This window comes from Lissotriton vulgaris, chromosome 4_1 (genome assembly GCF_964263255.1).
Source record: "Lissotriton vulgaris chromosome 4_1, aLisVul1.2, whole genome shotgun sequence".
Classification (NCBI taxonomy): Eukaryota; Metazoa; Chordata; class Amphibia; order Caudata; family Salamandridae; genus Lissotriton; species Lissotriton vulgaris.
This window is the reverse complement of record NC_141691.1, coordinates 1,593,047,945-1,593,066,869: the sequence shown is the minus strand read 5'-3', so window position 1 is coordinate 1,593,066,869 and position 18,925 is coordinate 1,593,047,945. Positions and strand designations below refer to the sequence as shown.

Sequence of the window (18,925 nt, the reverse complement as noted above, 5' to 3'; positions counted from 1 at the left end):
TTAGTTTCAGGGGGCAACTTTAAGTTGCGATCTGTCGTGCATTGTGCATTAAATCCCACACTGGTATCAGTGTGGGTTTAATGTGCTGAGAAGTTTGATACCAAACTTCTCAGTCTTTATTGCAGCCATCATGGTGCTGTGGAGTTCGTGATGACGACCTCTCAGCACCATATACTCTTAATGGCAGCACTGCTCTTACAGTGCCCAGGAATGGACCTGAGTAATGTAGGGGTACAGGGCTCATGCACCTGTACCCACACCGCTGGCTCAGGGCACCCCGCTACAGGGGTGACTGAGGTATGCCAGGGCAGTGTGTTGTGGGCATGGCACGCAGGGATTTGTGCCATGTCGAATCTCTGTTTGGTTCTGCACCAAGACACTCAGCTTGCCAAGGCAATGTGTGTGTGTGTCAGGGTACGGGCCCCTTAGAGTGGCACAGTAAGTGCTGCAGCCTTTAGGGGTCTTCTCTGGTCACAGTGCCCTGGGTACCATTTACCAGGGGCTGACGTGGCCAGAGATGCCAATTGGGTTTAGGTTTCAACACAGTTTTAGGGAAGGAACACATGCCCTGGGCACCTGATTGGCAGGAGACCAGGGCACACAGTCAAAGTACATCAGCAATTCATCAAAAAGTGGGGACATACCATGCAAGAAAGATGGCACTTTCTCACAACCCAGCATATCGCAAATACTTCAGGTTTGTTATTGCAGGGAATCATTATCAATTCAAAGTCGTCCTGCTTGGAGTCACCACTGCATTCAGAGTGTTCGACAAATGCTTAGTAGTGGTAGCAGCTCATTTAAGAACTCAACAAATTCATGTCTTCCCATATCTAGACAATTGGCTTATTAACCCTCTGGGAGCTAGTGTTATTTTCCTCCTGTGCTGGAACTTGAGATTCCCCATTGTTCATGACGAGCTCAGCTCGTCATGAGTGTATGGAGGTGTACATCATGACGAGCTGAGCTCGTCATGAGCGTCCAAGGGGTTAAAGCCAATAAATGTCATATGTGTGAACAACATACTCAAATCTTCTCCATCAGCTGGAATTCACAATCATTGCTCAGAAATCCAACCTTCAACGTTCAGAACTGCAACCATATCTAGGAACTATAGTCACCACTCAAATAGGTCTAACCTATCCAAATGCAGCAGAATAAAAAAATGTCAAGCACTGCTACCACTATTTCAAAGGAATCAATATCTAACAGTCAAAACATTCATGCAACTTCTAGGGATAATGGCACCATGATTTGCTACAGTGCCCCATGCAAGACTAATCCTGCGTCCTCCACAGGAATATTTAGTACGTCATTGGACTCAATCACAGGGTCAACTACACTATCTAGTGTTGGTAGACAGCTGCACCATTGCTCTCTGCGTTGGTGGAACACACAGAACTTATCAAAAGGGCGGCCCTTCGTCGACCTTGTTCCACAGATCGTACTAACAGCAGATGCATCCCTGACAGGATTGACGTTCACCTACACCATCTAACTGTTCAGGGTCTCTAGGACACCAGAATCTTCACATCAACTACCTAGAGCTTCAAGCTCTTCACCTAGCGTTGAAAGCATTTCTATCTCACCTTATAGGCTAGGTTGTCCTAGACTAGACAGACAATATGACAGCCATGTACTATGTATAAAAACAGGGCGACGCAATATCTACAGCTGTCGCACTCCTCTCAGGTCACTTGGCGTTGAGCAATACATCTCAGAATCCACCTTCTAACAGAACTTCACCTTACAGGGATGGACAACGACTTTGCGGACCTCCTCAGCAGGATGCAGTAACAAGTCCACAAGTGTGAACTCCACCCCCAAGACCTCCTCCCATACTTCTACAAATGGGGGTTTCCCCAAGTAGACCACTTTGTGACAGCACAAAACGTAAAATGTAAAAACATTGCCTCCAAGTTCTCACACCCTCTATCCAAAGGCTATGCCCTATGGATGAATTGGTCAGGAATATTTGCCTACTCTTTTCTGCTTCTGCCACTTCTTCCATATCTGAAAGAAACACAATAGTGTTAGATTCCTTACCTTAGAATATCCCCAGGCGTCAGACTGGATCCGGAATGTTTTGTCAGCAGTACCCCTGCACGTCGGTAGGCGTCGTCCTGCGGCTCCGCGTCAGTCGTCGGCGTCGTAATCGCCAGAATGACATTGCTGGAGTACTTAGACGCCGCCCTCGCGCGCTGACATCAGTTCTTTTTTTTTCCACACCAGAAAGCGCAGATCCGGGAAGAGCGTACCCTTACTCATTTTATGACTAACATTTTGGACATTTTTGTTTATCTTTTTTGAGTATCGACTCCTGGTGCCAGTAGGGATCCCCGGTTTCAAGCCGTGTGACACCTGTCACCGACTGATGTTGGTTACCGACCCCCACTACCGTTGTCTGTAATGTTTGGGGGTCGACCACGATGACAAGTCGTGCTCCGACTGCCGGGCCTTGATGTCCAAGGCTATGTGGAAGCGTTCCGTTAAGCTCCTTGAGCTCCGGCAGATGGAGGTCGAGGGACCGGTCGCGGGTCCACAGTCAACATCGTTCGTCTGGATCCAAGTCCTCGCATTCGGGTAAGTCGAGGCATGGTAAAAAGAAGTCGAAGAAGCATCGTCGCTCTTCGACTTCCCCTTCGCCGGTCGCATGACTCGACCTAGGGTTCAGGTGGCACCTCCCATGCGGCTCCGGCGGGGTCCGCGCAGTTGTATCCAGCCCCGCACCCTCCGGTCCCTGGACTCGATGCAACTCCGGAGCAGATCAGAGACTAACTCGTGGCCATGAGGACTTTCTTTCCGCCGTCCAGACCCGCCGGCGCGTTGGGCCCCGCGGGTCCGACTGGGGGTCCTAGCCCTGTGTTGTCGGCGGTTTCGGCCTCGGGCCGTCGCCGACCTCGGTCTCGGCGCCGTCAGCGACTTCGGTCCCGGCACCACTGGACCCCGTGGGATCCAGGCCTGGATGCGGGTCGACACCAATTGACCTTACCACTCCTCCGCTGGCGCCGACCCCCTCACTGACACCTCCGGTGCCGTCCGCGGACGACACCGTTCCCTGTTTCATACCCGGCCCGGCGACGACTGGCGAGCTTTTCACCTATGCCCCGGCTCCACCATTTTTGCTGGTTTATCAGGACACGGATGAAGGGGAGGACTGGGAGGGGTCTAAGGACAGTCTGGCACAGCAGTGCCAGTTAAGTCAGGACTGGGCAGATGAGCTAGGGGAGGCCAGTGGTCTAGAAACTTCGCCTGACACTTGTTTTCTCTCTCCTCTTTCCGTGGCTACGGAGGAGGGAGCAACGTATGCTCTGGTGCTGCGCAAGGCGGCCAAGGCCCTGGGCATTGAGCTCCCTGCAGCGGCTGTGAGAACTAACCTCCTCACAGAGGTATTTCAATTGCCAATAAGCTCTTCTGAGTCTCTGCTGCAGTTAAATGAGGCACTCACTGACGTTCTGATGGGCACTTGGTCCAAGCCCACCACAGTTCCTCCTGTGGATCGGAACATGGCCCAGCGCCACCGCCCAGCTCCGGGCGACCCCTGCTTTCTGTCCACCCACCCCACCCCTGAGAGCCTGGTTATCCCGGCCTCCACGTCCCAAACCGCATTCCCTACCACACCCCCGGACCGGGAATCCAGAAGGCTGGAACAGTTTGGCAAGAAACCTTTCCTCTGTCAGTCTAAGGTTGCAGTCCATTAATACCGCATGATTTTGGGCTGTTACACCCACTCTCTGTGGGATGCGGTGGCGGACATGCTGCCCCAGTGTCCGGAGGAGGCCAAGACACGGCTCGCCAAGGCTCTTGCTGAGGGGTCGGTATGCAGCATTGTACTCCATTCGATGTGGACTTGACACCACGGACTCGTTGGACAGAGCGATTGTAACGACGGTGTCGATACATTGTCACGCCTGGCTGAGGGCCACCAGCTTTTCAGGGGATGTCCAGAGCACTCTCATGGACATGCCTTTTGATGGCCGTCGCCTCTTTGGTGACAAGGCAGATAGCGCGCTGGAGCGCTTTAAGGACTCCAGGGCTACGGCCAAGTCCTTGGGCCTGTCGGCCCAGCTCCAGCGAACTTCTGCTTTTCGCTCCTTTCGTGGCCACAGAAGGAGCACCCCGCATGTTTGTCCAGCCACAGGTCGCAGAACCAACCTCAAAGCGGTCGCGGATGTGCATTCCGCCGTGGTGGAGCAGGGGTCAGAGAGCCGGTCAGTCCACATCTGCTCCCGCAGCATCTGCCTCAAAGCCTTCTTAGTCCGAGCTTTCAGGCCTATTCCACGCCAGTGGCAGGCAGAGTTCGCCATCACCTGCTCCACCTGCATACCATCACTTCGGACAGGTGGGTGCTGCAAATCGTCCGAAGGGGCTACTCCCTCCCCTTCGAGTAACACTGCATGTCGGGGGATCACTTGCAACTTCTGCAGGAGGAAGTTACGGCCCTCTTGGCCAAGGGGGCCATCCAGTGCGTTCCTGGGGCAGAAGTAGGGCGTGGTTGTTACTCCCACTACTTTCTGGTTCCAAGAAGGGCAAAGGGGGCCTGCGCCCTATCTTGGACCTCAGGAGCGTCAACATCTTCCTCTGGAAGGAGAAGTTCAAGATGCTGACTTTAGCTCAGGTTCTGGCTACCCTAAACCCTGGAGACTGGATGGTAGCGTTGGACTTGCAGGATGCTTATTTCCATATTCCCGTCCTGACATCCCACCGGCGTTACCTGCGGTTCACGGTAGTCCATGAGCACTTTCAGTTTACCGTGCTCCCCTTCGGCCTCACCAGTGCCCCTCGGGTGCTAACGAAAGTGATGGCAGTGGTCGCAGCTTATCTGCGCTGATCAGGGGTTCCAGTCTTCCCCTATCTCGATGACTGGTTGTTGAAGACTGTCTCGCCCCAGACAGTCATCTCCCATCTCCAGACTACAGCCGACCTCCTGCATTCGCTGGGGTTCTCCATCAACGTGCCAAAGTCACACCTGAATCCCTCTCAGAAGCTTCTCTTCATTGGAGCGGTTCTGGACTCGGCGCAGTTTCGGGTTTATCCTCCCGAGCAGCGGGTTTGGGATATTCAGGCTCTGATTCCGATCTTTCAGCCTTTATCCCGAGTTTCGGTCAGGATGACCCTACAGCTTCTGGGACTGATTGCCTCCTGCATCCTGCTGGTACATTTACACCAGATGGCGGATGCGGGCTCTGCAGTGGGACTTGAAGTTCCAGTAGGCACAGCATCAGGGCAACCTGTCCGATCATGTCCTGATCTCGGAGGGCAGCGCGAGACAGTTGCAGTGGTGGCTCACGGACAGCTATTGGGTCAGTGGCAGATCCCTCTCCCTCCCCCAACCGGAGCACACAGTGGTGATGGATGCGTCCTTTCTGGGATGGGGGCCACATGGGACAGGCGGAGATCAGAGGCCTCTAGTCTCCGGCGGAGTCCTGGCTCCATATCTACCTTCTGGAGCTGCGGGCGGTCCGGCTTGCACTGAAGGCATTCCTTCCCTCTATCCGGGGAAGTGTAGTGCAGGTGTTCACGGACAACACCACCGCCTTGTGGTATTGCAACAAACAGGGAGGGGTGGGGTCGTGGACCCTATGTCAAGAGGCTCTGCGCCTCTGGACATGGCTGGAACATCAGGGCATCACCCTGGTTATTCAACACCTGGCAGGCTGCCTGAACGCCAGGGCGGACGAACTCAGCCGTTGGTGCATGATGGATCACAAGTGGCGTCTGAACTTGGACGTGGCACAAGGTCTCTTTCAGCAGTGGGGAGAGCCGTGGTTAGATCTATTCGCCACCGAAGAGCATGCGTAATGTCATCAGTTCTGCGTGTTGGAATTTCCAAGGCGGCACTCGCTCGGAGACGCTTTTCGTCGCGAGTGGAGTTGCGGTCTAATGTACTCCTTTCCGCCTATACCACTTCTGCCCAGAGTGCTGAAGAAGATCAGGCGTGACCGGGCCCAAGTCATCCTTGTGGCTCCGGATTGGGCACGAAGATACTGGTATCCCGAGCTACTCAGTATTTTAATTGACCCTCCGATTCGATTGCCTCTTCAGGAGGATCTTCTGTCACAGCAACAGAGGACGGTCCTCCACCTGAACCTGTCCAGCCTCCACCTACAGGCGTGGCGATTGAGAGGCGATGTCATTCTGGCAGCCAGGCGTCTCTCCAGGAAAACAGTATACGCCTGCAGGTTTAACACATTTGTGGCATGGTGCAGGGCAAAGGCTGTGGATCCCCTCTCTGCCCCTATTTCAGAAGTTCTCCTCTTTCTTCTTTCCCTGGCCCAGCAGGGCTCTGCTCTGGGCACTATCAAGGGATACCTTTTGCCGTTTCAGCCTTCTTGAGGCTTCCTGATCAGCCTTCTCTTTTCAAGTCCCCTGTTGTAAATAGATTCTTGAAAGGCATTACTCACATGTTTCCTCCTGTTCCTTTGTAATGCCTCAGTGGAACTTGAATTTGGTGTTAACCAATCTGATGTGTGCTCCCTTTGAGCCGCTCCATAACTGTCCTTTACGTCTTCTGACTCTAAAGACTGCTTTCGTGGTTGCCATCACCTCTGCCAGAAGAGTGAGTGAGCTCCAGTCTCTTTCTACTAAGCCTCCTTTCCTCTCGGTCCATCCGGACAAAGTTGTTCTGAGGACTCGTCCTTCTTTTCTACCCAAGGTGGTTACTGCCTTTCACATCGGCCAGACCATTACCTTGCCCACCTTATTTCCACCTCTGCATCCCTCGAAAGAGGAAAAGAGGCTCCACAGTCTGGACCCAAAACGTGGCTCTCTTTTTACCTGAACCGCACACATCAGTTCCGGGTGGACGACCAACTCTTTGTCGGCTACGTGGGCGCTAAGAAGGGACGGACGGTGCACAAGCGGACCATCTCTCAGTGGGTCGTTTTGTGCATCAAGATCTGTTATTCCTTGGCTAAAAAGTAACCTCCTGTGGGGCTGTGCGCCCATTCCACTCAGGCCATGGCGGATACTACTGCCTTGGGACGGGGAGTCCCGTTGCAGGACATTTGTCAGGCAGCTACGTGGGCCTCGCTGCACACGTTTGCCAAGCATTACTGCCTTGACAGCCAAGTTCTGAGAGACGGCGTCTTTGGCCGTTCAGTTCTCCAGGACTTTCTTGTGTGATTTTGGTTCACAGACCCACCACCTGGGTTGGTATTGCTGGGGTATCTATTCTAAGGTAAAGAATCTAACACTAACGTGTTTCTTTCAGATGCACAAGATACTTACCTTCGGTAACGATATATCTGTAAGAAACGTTAGTTAGTGTTAAATTCCTTACCGCCCCACCCAACCTCCCCACTCTGCGAACCGATATCTAGGGTTAAGGACTTTCCCTGTCAGGACCTTAGTTTCATGGCACCAGTGTCGGTGTTGGCATGGCTCTGCGTTTCTGGCGTGGAAATCTATGTACAGAACTGATGTCAGCGCGCGAGGGCGGCGTCTACGTACTCCAGCGACGTCATTCCGGCGATCACAACGCTGATGACTGATGCGTAGCCGCAGGATGACGCCTACCGACGCGCAGGGGTACTGCTGACGAAAACTTTCCGGATCCAGTCTGACGCCTGGGGATATTCTAAAGTAAGGAACCTAACACTAACTAATGTTTCCTACAGGTATATCATTATAGAAGGTAAGTCACTTGTGCTTCTGGTTCGGAAGCTCAGGCCGTTGTCCCTCACTCTCGTTCTAGTAGCCCCCACATGGGCTTATCAACCATGGTTTACAAAACTACTTGACTTTTCAGTACTGCCACACGAGAAGCTTTACCTAATGCCAAGCCTTCCCACTCAGAACCATGGAGAAACTAGACACCCAAACCCAACGGAGCTAAACCTAGCAATTTGGCTCCTGAAGTAATAGAATTTTGATATCTAAATCTTCCACCTATCACTAGAGCTTGCTATGCAGCAAAGTGGAAAAGGTTTGTTATTTATTGAAATAACAATTGATCCATTAAATGCATCTATACAAAACATCCTTTTGGGCTTCATGGAGCATTTTCATTCTCCATGAAACTCAGTCTGGCTTCCGGCCCGGTTTCAGCACTGAAACAGCGCTCTTAGAGGTAGCCGAGTCAGTGAGGTGGTCGATGGATGCAGGAAGTTCAGCTATGCTGGTACTCCTGGATCTATCGGCCGCCTTCGACACGGTGGACCATGCCAGATTACTTAGTCGACTGGCAGAGACTGGCATTCAAGACCACGCGCTGAGCTGCCCCTGGACCTCTGTGGTACGTTTTTACAGCGCCGGGACACCGCCTTGTGAGGTAGCTGTTCGCGCTCTATAAATCACATTATTATTATTATTATTATTATTTTCAAAATACCATGTCCATCTTTGATACTGTTTATTCTTTGTGTTGATTTTCTTTAGGTTCCTTTGATAATATATCTTGTGTTTCTGCTGCAGATTTAACAAGAAGCCAAAGAGAGGAATCCAGTACTTGCAAGAACAAGGAATGCTCGGCACATCACAAGAAGATATTGCCCAGTTCTTGCATCAAGAGGAAAGACTAGATTCTGTAAGAAAATCGTGTTTTGATTGCTGACCTATAGCCCTGACTGTGCAAATAAAAAGTGTGTCATGTCCTATATGCTTGTGCAACACATGCATGTAACACCAAAAATCTTAGTGGAGTCGATAGTGTTTTGTCTTTATTCTAAATTAGCATTGCCTCACTGTTCTCATTGATGATTACATTGTATTGTGTCCCATTGTGCAATCTTAATTTAACAATATTGAGTAAATATATTTCCCAGGCATTTTAACATAATCCAGTTAGTTGTAGTGAAATTTACAGAAAGTGAGCAATGTCTTAAGGACATGTTGGCTAGTAATGGCAAAATACATTAAAGAGTATATTAAAAACTTATCTTTTGAATGTTCAATATGAATTTAATAATAGCTATAATATATTCCTCTGTTATTCTTTACTTTTTAGACTCAGGTTGGGGAGTTTCTTGGTGATAATGATAAATTTAACAAAGAAGTCATGTATGCATATGTGGATCAGCATGACTTTTCAGGAAAAGATTTTGTGTCAGCTCTTCGTCTGTTCCTTGAAGGCTTCCGTCTTCCAGGAGAGGCACAGAAAATTGATCGCCTAATGGAGAAATTTGCTGCCAGATATTTGGAATGTAATCAAGGGTAGGTCATATAATATCACTATTCTCTACTTATGAATCTGTACATTACTTTATGGTTAATAACTTCTTTTTATGTTTCAGGCAAACACTATTTGCTAGTGCAGATACAGCCTATGTCTTGGCATACTCAATTATCATGTTGACGACAGATCTTCATAGCCCACAGGTGTGTTTTGTTTTTTGGCCCACTTTATTGTAATTTTTCATCAGTAAATGTATATGTGATTTGAATGATGGCTGAAATAGGATCTCAGCTTAGACTTTAGAATAATACTTTCACTCTTTGAGTTGTAAATATTGTTTTGGTCTGTCCAAGTTTCTTCGTTTGATAACAAATCTTTAATGTTTCTATTCACATTCTTTCATAATTGTTTTGTCATAAGGGGCTTTTAGTGCTAATTAATTTTACATCTGGCTAGAAGGAGGTCATTATGGGTATTTATTTTATTGTGTAAATTAAAGATGTTTTTTTATTTGGTACATTGTTTGCAACTATTTATTTCAACATCCGTTCAATAGTTGTACAGCATCAGAACCTCACCAGTGTGTGACCTACAACTCCAAAGTTGCCCCTTCTGTCTCTCCGTTCTAGTCTATTTGGTTAGATGATAATATATCACAATCTACAGATAAAGAGTATAATTATAGTTATGTCAAATTTAATGTAAGTTCTTGAGATTTAATTTGACAGTGCGTTTGTTCTACTCACTTATTTTTCAGACTAGAGACGCAACATACTTGGCTCTAAAACAAAAGCAGTGTTTAGCAGTTTGCACAGGTGTGCTTTCCGAAGAAAATGATTCAACACTCCTTTTCTCCTGTGCCAATTATCAACAAGCATTTACAATGCAATGGTCTCGGCATTATTAAAGGTAGAGCTATTGGCATTGCTCATGACTTTTTTTTTTTAATCATAAATAAATGGCATTGTCATTTACATTGCCAATAGCTTAATCGTTAAATAAATGGCATTGTCATTTACAATGCCAATAGCTTAATAGCTCGCAAATGCATGACCTATTACATTTATGCCCACACAGAGCCACACACACAAAGCCACCCACACAGTCATTCACATAGAGCCACCTACACAGAGCCACTCTCACACAGACAGAGCCACCCACACATAGAGCCACCTACAAAAAAAGCTATCCACACAGAGCTACACACACACAGAGCTCTACACACAGAGCGCTACGCGCTACACACACACACACACACAGCGCGCCACACACACACAGACAGAGCGCCACACACACACAGACAGAGCGCCACACACACACAGACAGAGCGCCACACACACACACAGACAGAGCGCCACACACACACACAGACAGAGCGCCACACACACACAGACAGAGCGCCCCACACACACACACACACACAGAGCCCCACACACACACAGACAGAGCCCCACACACACACAGACAGAGCCACACACACACACAGCAGAGCCCCACACACACACAGACAGAGCCCCACACACACAGACAGAGCCCCACACACACAGACAGAGCCACACACACACAGACAGAGCCACACACACACAGACAGAGCCCCACACACACAGACAGAGCCCCACACACACAGACCAGAGCCCCCCACACACAGACCAGAGCCCCCCACACACAGACCAGAGCCCCACACACACAGACAGAGCCCCACACACATAGACAGAGCCCCACACACAGAGCCCCATACACAGAGACAGAGCCCCATACACAGAGACAGAGCCACACACACAGAGACAGAGCCACACACACACAGCCACACACATTCCACTACAAGGCCATCACATTTACTGAACTGAGCCCTAAGGCTTTCACAGTCTGCACAAATTGATTCATTACAATATGATTGCAAGGCTGGCTACCTGATAGGAAAGGCATATCCATGCTGACTGCCTGCAGCTACTTCTACTCCCTCCCTCAACCCCAGCCTGAAGAAAACGGCACTCGAGGGCTGTGTGGTTGCTACTTCTTGTGAATCTACTAATCTACAGACACAAGTTATTGTTGGGACTACCTCTCCCTGCCAGACTCACTCTCACAAGAGACACGAAACTGACACTTGCGAGAGAGGCCACGAACTGAATGAGCACATTCCCATCAGACTGAAAAAGGGGTGATATGCGCTGGTGGGCAGTGTGAGGAGGCTTGCACTGTCATGGAAGAAGCAGAACAACAGGAAGCACACAATCCAGGCATCTGTCACCTCCCGGGGAGAGGTAAATGGATTAGGCAAAGCCACAAAGGCCCCTCAGATTGTAGAGAGTGAGAACGGAGAGATGGTGTGCATGGAGAGAAAAAAAGGAAAAAGAGAAGACAGAAATGGAGTTAAAGGAAGAAATGTCGAGAAAGCAAATAAAAAAGTGAAAGAGCTGTACGTGAGAAAGAGGTGAGGGCTGAGATAAAAACCAATTGAGAGAAATGGATGCGAGCAAGCATACCAAAAAGTTTCAAATTCTTGACAAATTGGCATGACAGTGCTTCTAAAACAGTCAGTTAAAGTGATATAGCAGCATTACAAACTGCCAACAGCACGACATCTGCCATACATTGCTTACGATGCAAATGATAATATTGTGATAATCAGATAGAAACACTAATTTTTTAAGCATAGTGACATTTCTACGGTCGCTATGAGCCGGCAAAGTGCTTTGATGCATCGTCGGGAGTAGTAAACGCTATATAACACCCAATACCATAGCACATTATACTGAGACTGGAAGCCCAAGGCTAAAAATGAAATGGAGTGAAGTATGAATGAACCCGGATCATGCCCTAAATGACAGTGACCGTTTCTATAGTCAGTGCCACTCAATAAATTCACCATGTATGTGCTTCAAACGCCAGCAAATCTCCGAAATTTAACACCACCTCATGTATTAAGGGACCATTAAGAAAACTGCTGGTACATCCAACTTTCCAAGACCACCAAGTGTTAATTCTCCTACCTGCAGGACGACTGAAAAAGTGGCTCCTTGCAGCCTCACGGGGCTGCCTGGCGGCAGGGTTGGAGTCGCTGCTATGTCCCTTTTTCCAGCGCTTTAGCTTGCCGGCCGTGCCAGAGCGCAGTTTCCCGGTCTTTCCCATGAAGTCTACCGGCAGCAGGGTACAGAGTCAGCGGGGTAAGGAGAGGGCCCAGACACACACGTGTATGCAAACACTAAAGGGCATGAACACAAAAGAAGGACAAGCACCGTAATGCTTACCCCAGCTTTTAATGTAATGAAAACATTGTAGCCATTTTAAAATGGCAATATCAGTAGTTCGGTGGAATACTTTGTGTACAGAAAAAACAAAAATGTATAAAAACAGGTTACAAGCTAAAAACAACTTTACATTTCTTCAAATATCTTCAAAAGTGGTAGCTATTTGGCAGAAATGTCAGTTTTCACTCTTAGTAAATATTAACTGGTCATACCAATATGCCGCTTCCACACGGGGCCTGCCGAGATAAGACCCCCGATATCAGACCGTAATCGCCATCGAGGTATTCACCGCCAGCTGCAATTAGGATTTGTGCTGAACAGCCCAGGTTGTGTTAGGCAAGATGTTTTCTAACGCAGGCTCTCCTGGATGAAAAGGGGACAGGATAAAAGTACCTGCATTGACTTGGGGGTCCGTTTATGACAATATCTGAAGTGAGCTTGCAGGCTGTCTCACACTAGGGCTCAGAGTAGATCAGATTGGCTTTTTTCATGCCCAACCAGTGCTTAAAAACATACGGATACACGTATAATGGTATGCAGTGGTGTAGTAAGGGTGTGCCATTGGATCAAGTGCAAGCAGCGAAAAGCTGTTGGTTAGGTTGTAAAAATACAACATTAATCAGGGGTTAATGGGCCCCCAGGCCGCTGCACCATTGGTAGTTACACCCTGATGTCTATTCGTATAGCGCACCCATGCGCATATTGACGCTGAATAACAGATGTCTGTTGCTACCCAGTTTATCGTCCTCGGAAGGATGAAAGGGCGAGTGGACACGCCGGGATTTGAACTTGTGTCAAACACAGGCCCCTAGAGTGGGCACATTAGTACCCTAAGCCACCAGACCTGGCTTTTGCTGGACGCAATGGAAAGGCAAGGACTACTCGAATTACTATTGGGGGCGAGTGACACCTGCTAATCACAGTGCTTAGAAAAGGCATAAAAAAACCATGGTATTACATGAGGCAGTCGGAGCTTTCAGCCTTATGCTCCTGTCATCTGTGTGCGTCACCATCGAACATTTCAGGGAACCTTGGGGGGGGGGGGTCAGCGAGGACAATGAGGAAGTGGCTGCTGCAGGCACTTTCGATCTGCTGGAAATACCGGGTGTCGGAGGGGCTCGCTCAGTGTGAGGAGATATTCCACCAGATACAGGTGAAGCCCGGCAGCATTTCACATCAGTACAGAACATGTGAGCGGTGGGGGAGGGCCGTGGGCACCATGGAGGAGCGCGGACCCGGGGGAGACGTAAGAACAGTGGAGGAGCCGGCTCTGCGGGGCTGGCTGGCAAGGCGTAGCTATAGTCTGCTGATGCACAGTGGGGGACAGAGCCAGGCGCATGACTTCAGTGGGAGGTTTGGTGGGGAGGGAGCCTCTTGCCATCTCGCCCGCACTCACTTGTTGCACGGCTGTTGCTCTGTTCCCTGCCCCCCCACAGGCCCCCGCGTTTGCCCGGCCTCCAAGTTTCTCCCACGGAGGACAACCGCCACACTTCCAATCCATCATGCACCGAAAGACGCCCAGGAACCAGATGAAAACCTGGAGTATTTGTGTGTCCCCAGCAGGCGTAAGAAACGCTATATAAATTATACTTACGCAGTAGCTTCTTTTTCAACAAGAAAAACGGCACAGACGCAGAGACTCTGGAGCGGCAGCAGGTTCCACGATGCAAAAAAAAAATGGCGGCCGCAAGCTTCCGAAATTTTCAGATTCGGGGCCGTGTTTTGCTGTTCTGAGTGACGGATGACGTCACCATCGTAAGCACAGCAAAACTTACGCCCCCGAATCCGAAAGAGATGGGGCTTGTTTGGAGTGACTCCCTTCTCCTCCAATGGCTGGCCTCCGTTTAGGGAGCCAGCAAATGGAAGAGAATGGAGGAGAGAGGCGGGTTATACCCTGCTTACTCAAAAACATAAAATATCCGACTTCCGGCTGGCAAGCCAGCCGTCGGTCCGAGACCTAAAAGCAGGCTTAGCATTGGTTAAAAAAAGTTCTTCAGTTAGACCTGCTGGCATTATAGCATGCAAATGTCAATGCCATTATAGCTACCAACTGTGTGCGAGTGCCATGAATAACTAATTCACCTACCTCATTGGGAAAATGTTACATGCTTCTGAAGGGGGATGATGTGATGATGTGATGGATCAGGACATTGAAGTAACAAGTGATCTACTAGAGCCTTGTCTATAGACATTTTTGTGCCTCTTCCCGTTTGACTGTGCATGCTTTCTGTTTATCATCAGATGGAAACTTAAGCAATGGATTTACTCCGACCATTCATCTGGAATAGTGTTTCAATAATACCAAACATTTGGCATTAATAAAGTGATTTTTAGGGGTCCAATGCAATTGTACCTCCTCAGATACCAATAAATGATTCTGACTTTACTCTTCAGCTATAAATGCCCGACACACTTATGGGAGATACTCTCATGTTTTCATCCATTCAGGAAGTTGGTCACAGGATCTTTCCATCATAGGCAATAGCCCGGTCTGGTGGCCGTTTAGAGCATTTGCCACCACCAGTTTCTGAGTATGATGTAATAAATAGTGCAAAACTCTCAGTACAACCCCCAAACGCAATTACCAAGATCCTGGCACTGATGGACATTTTTTTGACAGAGCCTCGTTCAAGTCTTTCAGCATGTGCATTATTGGCTTCTGAGTTTCTTACTCTCTGTCCAATGTGAGGGGTGCCACCACATAGTACTGAACTGAATCTTCAACCTAGTATTTACTGTGAATGCTCTTAAATCCTCTCTTAAAGCAGCCAGGAGGGTGCAGTGGAGAGAATGGAGAAACCCTACCCCCCACAAGCACAGAGTTGATGCCAGCTGTGACACAGCATATCGTATTATGTAGTGACCTTGCCATATCAGTGTAGTAGTCCTTGTGGCCTTGTTTAGTCTTGGCGTGCAAAATGTATGATGTAATAAATAGTGCAAAACTCTCAGTACAACCACAAACGTCATTACCAAGATCCTGGCACTGATGGACATTTTTTTGAAAGAGCTGTATCCAAGTCTTCCATCATGTGCATTATTGGCTTCTGAGTTTCTCACTCTGTCGAATGTGAGGGGTGCCACCACATAGTACTGAACTGAATCTTCAACCCAGTATTTACTGTGAATGCTCTTAAATCCTCTCTTATAGCAGCCAGAAGGGTGCAATGGAGAGAACGGAGAAACCCCACCCCCCACCAGCACAGAGTTGATGCCAGCTGTGACACAGCATATCATATTATGTAGTGACCTTGCCATATCAGTGTAGTAGTCCTTGGTGCCTTGTTTAGTCTTGGCGTGCAAAATTTAAGGATTAACATGAGGCTAACCCAGAATTGCCTTCAGACGATTGGAATCGAGCCACAAATCTCCCTGCAAAAATCTTATCTAATATTTATTTAGAGTTTTCTATAGCGCGAACAAGACCCTTACGGGTGATAGAGCGCTTTGCAAGTTGGCACACAGGGGCAGTGTGATACAAACGGTGATCATGTACAGACATGGTATTGATCACACAAAAAAAACAATTGAACAATATGTACAAATATAAATATAAATGATGAGAGTAGCAGGGAATGGTTGTTCATATGAATAGGGAGGTAGGTATCTCAATTTGAGGGGAATTTGTTAGAAAGTAGAGTTTGTACGTCTTTCCTGAAGATGGAGGTGGATGGGTTGCATCTGATCTTGGGCGAGGAGAGATGTCCACATTTTTGGGGCAATTCTGGAGAAGGATTGGTTCAAGGTTTTCTTTTTCTTGAATTTTTGTGGTTTGAGTAGTAAGGAGCTTATGCTTCTACAGTGTCTGTTTTCACCCGATAAGGTCAATTTCTGGGTCCAGTACAAGGTAGTTTTGGGATGCAGGTCTTTGTGTCATACAAGCAGTTTTGAGGTGGATCCTGGCCTCATAGGGTAGCCATTTGAGGGATTGCAGGTCGGGAGTGATATGATCACCTTTTTTGAGCCAATGATGAGCCTAGCAGCAATATTTAGAGTAGACTTTGGGGTGCAAGCACGATTTTTAGAAGGCCCACAAGGGTGGCCCTCCCCTAGGTTATTCTCGATTGTAAAAGAGCTTGAACTGCTGCTTGGAGGTCTGCCAAGGTCAGAAAAGGTTTGTTTCCTTAGGATGTGTAATTGATGGTTAGCTCCTCTGGTTTTGGAACTAATGTGTTGTTGCATCGAGAGGGCTTTGTTCAAGGTTATAGCAGAATCAGTGATATGTGGGGTACAATTCAAGGCAGTAAGATAAGGGAACCAGTCTTTGATAATGGGGCGATGGTGGGTGGTGAGCTCAGTAGGAATTTTATTTTGAGGGCATTGAGTTTGAGGTGGTTATGGGTCAGCCAATGTTGTGCTTGTTTCAGAATGTTGATGAGGATATTGATGTCCTCAAGAAAAGAGATTTTCAAATAAAGTTGGATATTGTTCGCCTACATGTGGTAGAAAATGTGTGCGAGTTTGAGGATTCTAGTTAGGGGCTCCATAAATAAGTAAAAGTGTGTCGAGGAGAGAGTAGAGCCTTGGGGTACGCCCAATGACACTGGAGACGGACGGAAGAGAGAATAGTTCATTAGGATGTGCTGAGATCTGTTGTGGAGAAAAGAGGAGTGCCATTTTAGTAAGGTCCTGGAGAGACCCATCCTGTGTTTAAGAAGGTACAAAAGGGTATCATGATAGACATTGTTGAATGTCGCTGACCGGTCCAGAAGGATAAGTAAGCAAGATTAATTTTGGTCAAGTGAGCAAAGGGCATAATTGACAATGTGGACCAAGGCAGTTTCGGTGCTATGACCCGGTCGGAAGCCAGATTGACATTGGTTGTGGAGTTAGAAAGAATTTGGCTAAGGCAGGGATGTTGGAGATACAGCGGCAATTATTGGGATCAGAATGTTCAGACTTGAGTTTTTTAGGATAGGAGTAATCTGCCCGCTTTTGAGGCAATTGGGTAAGATGCCTTGAGTGAGTGAGTCATTGATATTCATGGTCCATAGTGGGAGTAGGAGGTGGATACATTTGTTGAGAAATTTGGATGGAAGGGGGTTGTTGAGAAATGGTTGGAGTATTTAAGAGAAGTAAACATGTTTTAAGATGTCATTTTTCTCAAAGGTATTAAAGCTAGACTAGGCAGTGTTATTTTTAGGTGAGTGTGGGGATTTCTAAGACAGCCTTCCTGATCATCTGGGGTGCGGTGTAGGAGGGGCGTGGTTGGAAGGAGTTGCATATGCTTTCTGGATATCATTGGAGATTAGTGTGGTTATCCAACCAAAGAAGGTGTCAAAGGTCTTGCAATTTGGTGGTGTTTTGTTGTCTGAGTAAGGAGGGTTGATCTTGCAGATCTTCTGTTTTAAAAAAAATAATTTGGAACCTTTTTTTGGGGCGATTAGTTGCTGCTGGAAGTAGGTTGTTCTAGAGTTCCTGATGTGCCTATTGTAAACACTTGTTGTTCCAATGAAAGATAAAGTCACCAATTAGAATCTGGTTCTTGTGTTCATCATTTTTGGAGGAGATAATCTCCACGATCTGCTAGATGGACGTGTGGTTATCTCCTATCGGGTGGTAAAACGTGTCACAAGAACATTTTGAGTTGTCATTGGTGTTGATGTTAATCTTTAGGTATTCGCAGGAAGGCAGTGAGCAAGTGTGTGAGCGTTTTAGAGAAAGTGTGGACCTGTATATACAGGCTAAGCCACCAGTTTCAGTGAGCACAAAGATATTCATGTCAAGGTTAAGAATGAGATTGGCTATGTCCGTCGCATGTTTCAAAGCTGACCGGTAATTGAGTAACGCACAATTTAGGGATGTTCTGAGTGTGGTCATGGATGATGTGAGATGGGAACTTGTTTGAGATTTGTGGTATTTATAAATCTAGTGTTGTAGTTGGATGTCCTGAGAGGGTGGGTGATGATCGATTTTTGTGTAGAGCATATAGTGAGGTTGGCTGAAGCATGGTTATAGGTGTCTAGGAGGGAAAGTATATCATGGCCTGATAACTGTCTGACTAGCCTATTGGTTCTGCAGGAATGGTTATGGTTAGGAGTGGAGATTCAATAAGGATGGGAGCCCGTTAGTACAGAGCAATGGAGGCGAAGTGGTAATTAGAGAGTTATTAATCTGAGGGTGAGTCTTGTGGGAGGACCAGTTATGTTCGAGATTGGAGCTGATATTAACTAGTTTGAGGATGTCAGCCTTGATCAAATGTAGTTCAGAAATTATAGTGTTAAGTATAGAGTCAGTGAAGCGGCTTCTGAGAGTATCCAGGCCAGGGGAAGCATTGTATTGTAGAGAGCTAGCCAAAACATGAAAGTTTGTGGAGCTAGCATCCGTAGAGTTCTCTAAAGGGGACTTGGTAAGGGTTGGTTGAGAGGAGGCGGTTGATGTATTAATCTTATTGGTGGGAGTGGGAGTGTCTGCGGCTATAGAAGAGTGTAAGATGGGGATGTTGGAGTGGTGTTGGTGAGAGGGCGTGCTAACAGTGTCTCTAGGGGAAGGGTGGACTACAGTATACAAATGTGGTATTTGTTTGTAGATGGTGAGAAGATGAGGTAATTTAGTAGGT

At 47.8% G+C, this 18,925-nt stretch overlaps 1 protein-coding gene across 1 annotated transcript in view; it reads left to right on the top strand.

Annotated features, from left to right (window-relative positions):
- Positions 1–18,925, top strand: part of ARFGEF1 (ARF guanine nucleotide exchange factor 1) — a 1,029,389-nt gene that overhangs the window by 782,761 nt on the left and 227,703 nt on the right. Inside the window, exons 15-17 of the mRNA XM_086918014.1 lie at positions 8,416–8,527; positions 8,948–9,153; positions 9,234–9,318. Of these exons, the coding sequence (XP_086774140.1) occupies positions 8,416–8,527; positions 8,948–9,153; positions 9,234–9,318 (403 nt within the window). The remainder of the gene's footprint in view (positions 1–8,415; positions 8,528–8,947; positions 9,154–9,233; positions 9,319–18,925) is intronic.